General features: G+C 37.4%; 2 protein-coding genes across 8 annotated transcripts; one reads left to right on the plus strand and one right to left on the minus strand.

Annotated features, from left to right (window-relative positions):
• Nucleotides 1-919: 919 nt before the first annotated feature.
• On the plus strand, nucleotides 920-6,407 carry LOC111431461 (transcription factor BIM1-like). Of its 5 annotated transcripts, XM_023068101.1 has the most exons (13): nucleotides 920-1,225; nucleotides 1,358-1,437; nucleotides 1,514-1,719; nucleotides 1,859-1,939; nucleotides 2,907-3,293; nucleotides 3,659-3,752; nucleotides 3,853-3,989; nucleotides 4,327-4,455; nucleotides 4,573-4,652; nucleotides 4,736-4,834; nucleotides 4,988-5,436; nucleotides 5,686-5,815; nucleotides 5,901-6,407. In XM_023068101.1, the coding sequence occupies exons 3-13, from the start codon at nucleotides 1,680-1,682 to the stop codon at nucleotides 6,000-6,002; spliced, it is 1,728 nt and encodes a 575-aa protein (XP_022923869.1). In that variant the 5' UTR covers nucleotides 920-1,225; nucleotides 1,358-1,437; nucleotides 1,514-1,679; the 3' UTR covers nucleotides 6,003-6,407. The 5 variants fall into 5 exon arrangements, with proteins under 5 accessions (XP_022923869.1, XP_022923868.1, XP_022923871.1 ...); XM_023068100.1 differs by having other exon boundaries at nucleotides 1,358-1,719; XM_023068103.1 differs by having other exon boundaries at nucleotides 921-1,225; nucleotides 1,358-1,719; nucleotides 4,327-4,435; nucleotides 4,583-4,652; nucleotides 5,901-6,369.
• A 456-nt stretch (nucleotides 6,408-6,863) lies between these two features.
• Nucleotides 6,864-10,704, minus strand: LOC111431462 (O-fucosyltransferase 34-like). 3 transcript variants are annotated; one of them, XM_023068107.1, is made up of 9 exons: nucleotides 10,465-10,704; nucleotides 9,766-10,245; nucleotides 9,325-9,392; nucleotides 9,113-9,201; nucleotides 8,868-9,033; nucleotides 8,383-8,672; nucleotides 8,085-8,289; nucleotides 7,839-7,996; nucleotides 6,864-7,720 (listed from the first exon to the last, which is right to left on the minus strand). In XM_023068107.1, the coding sequence occupies exons 2-9, from the start codon at nucleotides 10,088-10,090 to the stop codon at nucleotides 7,447-7,449; spliced, it is 1,575 nt and encodes a 524-aa protein (XP_022923875.1). In that variant the 5' UTR covers nucleotides 10,091-10,245; nucleotides 10,465-10,704; the 3' UTR covers nucleotides 6,864-7,446. The 3 variants fall into 3 exon arrangements, with proteins under 3 accessions (XP_022923875.1, XP_022923873.1, XP_022923874.1); XM_023068105.1 differs by having other exon boundaries at nucleotides 10,460-10,704; XM_023068106.1 differs by having other exon boundaries at nucleotides 10,443-10,704.
• Between the last annotated feature and the right edge of the window lie 15 nt (nucleotides 10,705-10,719).

Raw genomic sequence — 10,719 nt, forward strand, 5'->3', positions numbered from 1 at the left:
AAAAAAAAAAAAAAAAAGTATGGGCAGTGGGTCCCGGAAAAACGGGCAAGTTGGCCACGTGAGGCAGAGGGTGTAAAAAAGTCACGTGCATCTCGCGGATTGTGCGCCGGTACCCTTACTGATCTCTAAACGGATCCCCCTCAGAATGTCCACGTTTTATGCCGCCCTTCCATTCAATTAATATTTTATCACCGGTACCCTTTACATTTTTTAATTATATTTATTATATGAATAAAAAAAAAAAAGGTTTAAAAATAGCCTTTTCTACAATTTAAATTAACTCTTCAATAATTTTATAAAAAATGAATTTCCTTTTTTCTAAAATTAATGTCAAATCCTTGTCGTTAGAAAAAATATAAAAAGAAATGATGAGGGGACAGGGAAAATGAATTTGGTCTATCAACTTGCATAAACCCACCAAATCATATTTCCTTTGCATTTAATATATATTTTTTGTTTCTATTAAATAAATTAAATTTATTCATAAAAATGTTAATACACCGCTAACTATTATAGGAGGAGTCTCTCGCATGCATGTTAGATTGTGTTTAGGTTAGTCTCGACCTTTTAGAATAATAAATATAATAAAATATTATTAAGACAAATAATGAATTAGAGAGTTGTTCTGTTGTTAAATCAAATAGATTAAAACTAATCAACAACCTAAGCCTTTCATGTTATGTCAAATATAGCATAATTAATTAAGATGCCAGTTGGAAAGTCTAGATTATTTTATAGAAGAAGAAGAAAGAAAACAAATTTTTAATTGAATTATCTTTAAATATTTTTAAAACATTATCGAAATAATTTTAAAAAGCAATTTTTAATTTAAAGACCATGGATAGTGAGGCCGTCTATTAAACGGCGTCGCCACTAACGCCGGTGAGTGTGTGTGCGCGCGCGCGCGTTATTTAGTCCAATTGTTTTTATTTATTTTTTGGGATTTGAAGAGAAAAAGAGAGATTCTAACCCCAAAGGAAAAAAGAAAACACAATGTTTTGTTTGTAAGCGGCAATTCGAAGCAGATTCTCTTCTTCTTCTTCTTCTTCTTCTTCATTTTACCAATTCTTCTCTGCAATTCTAGTTTACTATCTTCACTGCTTTTCAATGGCGCCATAGTTTCTGTGTTTGCGTTCAAGTTCTAAATTCAGTTCAGTTCAGAAGAGTCACTTTGTCGAAGCCTTTGAAAATCTTCGCTCTTCTTAGATTCTTGGAGAAACTTATGGTACTATTCTATCCTAATTCATTCGATTTTTTTTTTTTTTAAATAATTTTATTGTTATTGTTTTCTGGATTTGTTCTGCTTCATCTTGTTCTTCTACTGTTGTTGCTGAAATTGAAGAATTGTTTTCTCCAGGATGAGAAGCATGTTTTTCTGGAGGAACAGTCAGAATTTTATGGAGTATTATAACAGTTTACAGTCCGATTACTGAAAAGGTTAAGTGAATGTGCCTTTAGATCTTCATATCGACGGCATAAATTCTCTGATTAGCAAGCTTTTGTAGGAATTCAGGTTCTGAGCGCTTCGTTTCTGGAAAAACTCTCGATATCCATAGTCAATTTTAGGGTGAATTACTGAGAATTGAAATTCTTTGAGAGGTTTGAATTCGTAATCCATCAAGAGAAGAAGGCCGAGGAATTCGCGTTTAACCGTTTGGAAAGCTTGATTGTAATTGGCTATGGAGCTTCCTCAGCCTTCCCGTCCCCTCGGAACCGAAGGTATGGTTCGATTTCAACTTTTGTCAAATTTAGTACTCCTGAACTTGAGTTTTTGGAATTCGATGGGGAAAAACCCCCCGAAACGAATGATTTGTGTTGAATGTTCATTTGTGACGGTAATCTGGAAGCTCTTGTTCAGGACGGAAACCAACGCATGACTTCCTATCACTCTATAGTCATTCAACTGCCGACCAACAAGATCCATCTCAGTCCTTTCAAGGTACTATTCCTCTATCAAATCACCAATTTACAGATTTACTTCCTCCTATAAGCCATTTGATAAACTAAAGCCATGTCTCCGTTCTGATATTTCTTTAGTAAATTACTTTTGTTCGAAAACGAAATGAAATTATGGTTGTCCGTGCACGTGACTTGAATAAAATCATGGATCCGTGGCACGAAGTAAAAGTAGGGCTGAACTAAATTAGGAGCCATACTTGGCTTTCCCTACTGCATCTGTCATTTTGCAGTTCACTCCAAATTCAAAAAAAGAAGAAGAAGAAGAAGAAGAAGAAGAATTTTCTATGACGAACTGTAATTGAATATCGGGATGAACTCGATAAAATAAACCCTAATATTTTTCTTTTTCTAAAATTAGCACAGAATATATGATAGAATAGGGTCACTGAATTCCAAAAAGGAAAAGGAAAGGCCGGCAGGTAAGTAATTAGCACCACCAGATTGGTGCGCGCCCTTTCGATGGCGGGACCTGTCTCATGTGTCGACAACTGACTTGACGTATCGCACAATTCAGGATAAGCGATGCAAATTCAGCTCCCTTGCGGAACCCCTTAAAAATTGCAATCTTTTTCTTTTTTCTTTTGGGATGTGCATATGCTTCTGAATCAATTCCATAATAAATAAAGCGAATCTCTCTAAAACTTGCCATGTGGATATATTTACTGCCCCCATCATGCGTATCTCTTACGGAATCGTCAATATTAAGTGCTCTTTCAGTGGGGATTTTGAAATTTTTGCATTCAGCCTGTCATAGTTATTGATAAGAGAATAGTAAAACGTGAACATGGGTTTCAATTTCCACGTTTGTAATCCATTTTTTGGCTGGACAGTGAAAAAGGTTCTATCCTGCTTGTTTCGTGATTAATTGCATCACTATTTGCTTAGAAGCCATGGGTGCATTTGGATTAGCTATTATAATGTATGTTTTTCTATTTTTGTGAGAACAGGAGGTTTTCGTACAACGCATGATTTTCTCCAGCCGTTGGAACGGATTGAGAAGACTTGTGCCAAGAAAGAGCAAACAATGAATGTGTCCACTGTCGAACGAGCAGCGCCACCCTTGGCAACTCAAGCACGCAATTCTCCTGTCGAGCGTCTTTTACCAGGTGGAATTGGGAGTTGCATTATTGGCCACATATCTTATTTCAACCATAGGGTTCCAAAGACAGAAGGATCGGTATTGCCAGTCCCTCAGGCGAGCAATACTGACAAAAGTGACGACAACTCCCGTTGTAGCTCTTTGTCTGCAAGTAGTTTCACGTTGTGGGAAGAATCTGCTGTTAAAAAGGGAAAGACAAGGAAGGAGAATTTGAGTGAAAAGCCGGGTCTAAGAGGTAAAGTTTTTATCATTACAATCTTTTCAGTTCTAATTATTTGACTACTAATCGATCAACAGAGTTCTCATGGACTTTCTAGTTTCTAATGTTGGTGGGGTCCTACTGACTTCTTAACGTAGCTTTTTCTTTAGTCAGTAAGAACTCATGACCGAAATTTACCACAAAACTTGAAATGTTTGGAGAGAAACAAACGTGTGTGGGTGCATATGTGTGCTTTCTCTTATCATCTTTTTGTTTGTTTTGCTTGCATGTATAAGAATTCTAAGATGGGGTTTTGGTATTCGCTCATATTTTTTCCCCATCATTTGAGCTTTTTTATTAAACGGATCCTTCCCATTGAACGGATCTTCCGTTCTTTCTAGCAGAACCACCGGCAAAGATGGAACAGTGGGCCGTTTCAACAGAGCGGCCTATACAATCATCATGCAGCAGCTTCAGCTCTCTCTCTTCCTCTCAGTCAGTCATTCTTGTTTCTAACTTTTCAAAACATCAACATTATTTTTTTGGTTCCCGTGTATAAATGTTGAGACTGGACTTCCTGGAAATTTACGAACAGGCCTTCAGGCCAGCAGAAACGGAGCTTCGGTGAGATGTTGAAGTCCGCAGCCAATGTTTCCTCTAAGGAAGAGGAACTAGACGATGGCAAAGAATTTGTTATTAAGAAGGAATCATCGCCATCCACTGCCTATAGAGGTTCGTTTCTTTCATGATGCTCTGTTCGTTATTCCCCCCCACCAGAAATTTAGAAAAAAATTAGATAAGTAGTGCAATTTGGCCTTCAATTTGAAAATGTTTCCATTTTTACTCTCTTCTAAGTTTTCCTTTGAAAATTCATTTAAAAAAAAAGAAAAGAAAAGGTCTTTTGATATACTTTTGATGAAGTGTAAAATATGTATGATACAATATTGATAGGATTTAAAAGAAAATGACATTAGAATTAATTTTTTGTCAAAATTTGTGAGCTCTGGCAAAATTAGTCCCCGAATATCTCTCCTCAATTATTCATCTTTCTAAAATCTTGGATTTACAGGTGACTTGAGGATAAACGTCGGTGGAAAATGCTCTGGTCAGAAGGCTAACACGCCGAGATCCAAACATTCTGCAACAGAACAGCGTCGAAGGAGCAAAATTAATGATAGGCAAGATTTCACAGATATACGTTAGTTCAGTAGCAGACATTACCTTTTTCCAAAACATGTGTATATATTTCCTTATAGAAAGCAATTCGTAGAAAAATCACTCTAGAAGTTATTTTATTTGTGATAAAGTTGAGAAGTTACATGCAGGTTTCAGAAGCTGAGAGAACTTCTTCCCTGTAGTGATCAGAAGAGAGACAAGGCATCATTTTTGTTAGAGGTAAATGTGCATGTCACTAGGTGATATTTTACTTCTCTTTTGCATATGGTGTGCAGTAGATTGATTTCTGGACATGTTACCAGGTTATCGAGTACATTCAATTTTTACAAGAAAAGGTTCGCAAATATGAAAGCTCACCACCGCAAGGATGGTACGATGAACCAGCGAAATTACTCCCCTGTGTAAATACTACCAACAAACTTTCTCTCCATTGTTTGTGCATACTATATAACACTGTTCCTTATAAAAATATTTTGACCTTTTGTTCTTGTTCCACTAAATTTAATTGATATCAGCTGCCTAATATGCAAACCCTCTGATCCTCTGTTGTGCAGAGAAACAATTGTAATCCAGCACGATGTTACATCGATCAATCTCAAGTTGCCAAGAGCGGCCCTGTGTTTATATTTGCTGGGTGTGACCAGAAAAATATGTCTCACTTCCCTGCATTTCTTCCAAGGTGCTCGCACAACCCAGTCGAATCTAATACTTCCACCACCTTCGGAGAAGCGGATCATCATCATCTTGGATCAACAAACAAAGCAACATCTTATCCAATGTTGGGCCCACGCCGTTTCATACCTGTCACAAGTGAAGGTGAAAAAACTAAAATCTATTCCCAAGTGGCACATAATGCGGACAAAAAACCATATGAAATGCAACAACTATTATGTGAGACGAGAGCATGTACTACCGATATTGCTGCTGTTGATAATAAGCTGAAAGAACCTGAGCAGAGCATTGAAGGTGGTAGAATTAGCATCTCAAGTGCATATTCTCAAGAGTGAGTATATTCATATTCTATATTCTTGTTTAACATGGTACATTCTGATATGCATGATCTTGAGTTTTCATCCAATAAACAATAAATTTAGCCATCTTCAAGACTGACATTATAATATTAGTAGATAGCTCTTCTAGACAGCGAAGTTAACTGTTCGAAGAGGCCAATAGATCAATTTGAGACTTGATTCATCAATTAGAGACTTGATTCATCAATTAAGCGACATACATTTGGTTTCTCGATGAGCAGGTTGTTAAAAATTCTCACACAAGCGCTACAGAGTTCTGGAGTGGATATGTCACAGGCCAGTATTGCTGTACAAATAGAACTTGGAAAGAGGACAAATTGTAGAGATACTGCCGCAAATCCTGCTATTGTGGTAAACGAACTGCATACTAGTATGCAATGAATGTCCTTTTACTAGCTGCATCAACTTCTCCACCCTTTTCTCTACTTTTTCATAGGATGATTCAGCTCGCCCAAGTGAGAGAGCGGTCGTCGGTACCAGAGTTGCAGCTGCAGAAGAGGACATGGAGCAGGCATTCAGAAAGAAGCAAAATACTTGAAAGAGATGGTATAACAAAGTAATTCTCCCGTCAATTCAATTAATTATCACTTCATTTTTACGTTCCATTTCTTCCATGAAGGGTTTATGGCCTTTGAATTATTTGGGAAATGCATCTGACCCAGATTGATTGTACATTAGGATATAGTTCATTTTCTAGTTGTGATTTTTTGGGCATCCCCCATTTTAATATGGTGAAGCTGCTTTAGAAGTTAAGCTTCCCTTCATATTTAGAGGCTGAGGCTTTTGTTTGATGTGAAGTGTGTCTCACTGTCTCCTCTTGTCAAAAACTCTTTGGGAGGGAGGGAGGAAGAAAAGAATAAATCTGTTTACTTCCACTTTATCATATCCCTATTTTCAGGATTTCATCGCTCTCTGTATACATATTATTATTATTATTATTATTATTCAGAAATGATTATTTCTCCGCCGCTATAACTTAAAGAAGCATCAAACAACGATACTTATCTTGGTTGTCTAATTGATTTGCTTTTTTTTTTTTATAATAATAATAAAAAATGATGGGCAGCCACTTCTTCTCTACTCTTCATCACAATTAGAATTCAACCTTTGTTTCCCACGTTACCAGAATTTGCCAGCTTCGAAGGCCATGTGCATTCATGATTATTCCCCATTATAATACAAAATCTCCCTTCAAATTCTATTATTCCATTCATACCTTGCTTTTCTGTTAAACTTAGCATTCGATATATGCTGCTGCTTGCTGCATAATTTCACATGATTTGATCAAAGAAAATGGCAACCAAGAATGGTTCCTAGCCATGAAGAAGAAGGGATAGAACAAAATAATGAATATCAAAAAATGTGAATATGAAGAAATCATCTTATCTGGCCACAGGAATTATCAAATGAGAATAAATATAAAAATCAATGAATAAAATGGCATCATCGTCCATAGAATCTGATTGCCTGCTGTCCTTCATCATAAGGCAAAAAGAAGATATCAGAGGTGGTGGGAGGAAAGCGATGTGGCCTTTCCTAAATTACATAAATATGAATCTTTCTGTGCTTATTGGGAAGAGAGTAAAATAAACAATTTTGGCCCCCCTATATAGCTCCCCCCCTATATAGCTCCCCCCCTCTTGCTAATATATGAAGACTGATGCTAACAATGGGAGTGAGGCAATGAACTGTGGGGGAAAGTGGTTCTGCGATTCAATACCAATCTATCTGTGTACAAACTATGCCTGTCCTACGCAGTTTTATGTGCTTCTCTCATCCTGTAACAGCGAGGTAGCTGGTAATAAACGACCACGTTGAATAACAATTTCTATATGCCAAAGAAAACAATGTTCTCCAATTGGCTTCTTATATACTATACTCGGGCTTTTCTAGATGCAAATGTATGACCTTGAAAATCTTGATTGATCCGATTAGTTCAACTTCCATCTCTACTGAAATGTCACAATCCCAACATACAAACCTCAAAGTGTTCTCTTCAGCATTGGAGAAGAAACAGCCCCATTTTGTTCCTCCAACGGTGGCAAACATTCTTCAGGGTTGGCATAGAAATAGTCCTCCTCTTTAGGTTTGTCGTGGATCACCATCCTTTTTGCTGGTTTCCCCATGCGGTCTGCGTGGGTTTCTTTTACAGCCAAAGAGAACTCATCCCAGCTTAGCTTTCCACTATTGTATTGATCTATCAAATCAACAAGTATCCTTCTGTCCAACAGTATGGTCTTCTTAAACCCAAGATATCTAAAACGTCACAACACAAGTAGCCAGTACAATTGGTTGAATATCATCTCAAAAAAAACGGTACAATTGATTTAACCATATGCAATAGATAAGCAAATGAGTGAAAATCACTTGGTACCTGCGATGACCTTCAACAACTTTAGCCATATTCCCATCATATGTAGGAATGAATATATCACTTTCCAACGAGACAAGGTAATCTAAAGCAGCCATCTGGGATGAGTGATTCTGAAAGAACCTGAGGTCAGAAGGTTTTAGCAATGTCTCCTTCTTGACCTATTTAACCAAAACCAGAGACAATTTGTAAGGGCAGGGAAGACATAAGGTTGGGATATAGAAACTACTGCATAGCTAATCTACAAACCAGTTTCGGATAAGCCTTTGCAAGACTCTTCATCCTATTTTGTCCTCCATAGATTTCACCAGCTGCAATATAAATCTGAAAATTAGGATCAATATCCAGCGCCCTCAGTGTAAGTGCAGTTTCTTCTGGGGTCAAGGGGCACAACCCATCCTTCCTTTTCATGTCAGAGTTTATTACTTTCTCTTTCCACCATGGATATGCATATCTGCACATATAAAGCGAGAGAGAATGGGAATGAGAAAGAGTTTGCTAAAAAGGCAAATGCCAAATGATCAAAATATAAATAAGTAAACATCACCTCATTCTTGTCAATTCTTCTATTTCTTCATTGTTACAACCTTGAGTACAGCCAGAAAAGGCCAGCATATCCATCTCATACCTAAGATGAAGCACTAAAAAAGGGCCATTTTCCCTAAGCAGCTTGACAACCCTTCTTCCTAACTGCTCTATCTCTGAGGTGAATTTCAGAGCACTATAGTTTACTCGACATCTCAGCTTCTGCATCTCCATTGGTTGGTTATTGTTGGCAAGTCGGGCATCAGTTTTGTTCAGATGTAAAACTTTGTGCTTCTGAATGAGCGGAAGAATCTATAATTGGAGAAGGGGAAAACTTCTCAGAATTTTGCAAGAAAGATAAACAAAACAACTAAATAAAAACCAGAGGGAGTTCATTATAATTAATTTGAATATCTGTTCGGAAAAAACATTGGTATGTCAGGGTACAAAAGTATCTAAGTGGCATATTTTATTGCTCAACGTTTGAGAAACACAAATAAAACTAACCTGATCATGATAGTATGAAATGTCAGACCAGCTAATAGGTGGCATTGAGTAGACCTTCCGTTGGTCCATTCTCTTCTTAAGCCTGACGGGCAACTCTCTTATGATGCGTACTTGATCTCTCAATGATCCAATAAAATGTTCCACATCAAATATATCTTGAAATTCACTGAAACGTCAATATAACTTCATTTCAGCTCAACCATATGAAATTCAAGATGAATGAAAATGGAATGATAATTACACACCTGGGATCAGCCCAGAATGAGGTCTTATCCAATTCGGGTACAACAAGAGTGACATTCAAATATCTCGCAATGGCAACCATGTCACATATCTGCACAACAAACGGAAAAGGAAAAGGGGGAGTGAAGGGAATTATTAGGGTATAGCATAAATAGAAATTAAGTCTTATGTTGAAATACAGCGTTATGCACACTGGACGATTGAAATCACCCACCGCTGCCCTCATTTGGTTGAGCCCTCCATTGCACGACACCATCAAGTAGCCATTGTTCTTGTAATATCCTGACGGAGAAAATAAAATTTCAGAGATAAGAGTAACAGCTCACAAACTCCCATTAACAAGCAAGTAAAGACTAAAAAAGGGAAATAGCTAATATAAAATTCGACAATAACCCTTCTGTGTATCTATAAATGAAATGAAAGATTAAGATTAAAAGGGGAAATGCCTACTAGATATCTACATCATTGCAAAGTAACAAGTTAATTTTAATTTTCTAGCAACAAAAACAAGAGAATTAGGAACTGATATCTACATCATTTTCAGTGATTTCCAATTCCTTTAAGAAAGTAAAAGTAATCTTATCTGACCAGTTAGGAAGCTTTAACAAACAAAAATTGAAACCAGGTCTTAAAAGGAAAGAAAAAAAAAACTCACGTTTAGGAGGAAATACTATTTTGGGCGGAACTGAAAGGGGATTTTCCTCAACACCAGAAACAGCAGCGGCCGCAGATTCATGAGAAAAACAAGAAGGCCATCCTTTCAAGACCCCAGGTCCCCAAACCTCCCTTAACGAAATCAATTGAACGATGCAAGTCCAGAGCATAACAGTCGTCGTTAAGCGGATTAACCACGGCCGCACTCTCAACCCTGATGAGACCATCGAACTTTTTAGTTTATCGATCTTGCTCCCTCCTAGTGCTTTCAATTCCATCGCCGTTGAGTCACCAAGCTTCCTCCGATTTCCCTCTATCTTGCACATTTCTATTCCTCTCGCCCGTGCATTCAGGAGAGAAATCAACAGAGCAACCCCCCCTTCCCCCTCCCCTGATGTACTATTACTTCAGGAAATCAAGAAAGACCCCTCGGAAATCGATCTGCTCCTTATTTAATGAATGCCAAATCAGAAATCACAACCTAAAACATTCAACCAAAACCGAATTACGTACATAGATATATATGGAAATAAGTTACAATAAGATCTCCAAGATTCACAGGGGGGCAGATACGGGTGGGAAACCAGATAGCAACTAAAACAAAAATCCCGGACCTCAGAGAAGAAAAGCGATTACAGCAACAAATTCAAAAGACTGTTAGCAAACACTAAATAATACCTTCTTCCACAACGTACATTACCGAAATCTCCGTTGGGTGACTCCTCGAAGAATGAAGAACATCAATAACTTCGTTGAAAGATTCTTAAAAATTTCAATTCAAATTTGTAAAACGATCATTCTACAAATAGAATTTTCGGCGGAAGAAGGTCGTCTTTGCATCGCCATTCGCCCAGAACCTCGCCGCGAATATCGATGACGCCGTTGAAAATATATAGGAATCGGAGAGAGTAAGGAAAGGAGAAAAGAAAAGAAAAAAAAAAAAAAAAAAAAAAAA

This window comes from Cucurbita moschata, unplaced genomic scaffold, assembly GCF_002738365.1.
Source record: "Cucurbita moschata cultivar Rifu unplaced genomic scaffold, Cmos_1.0 Cmo_Scf00036, whole genome shotgun sequence".
NCBI lineage: Eukaryota > Viridiplantae > Streptophyta > Magnoliopsida > Cucurbitales > Cucurbitaceae > Cucurbita > Cucurbita moschata.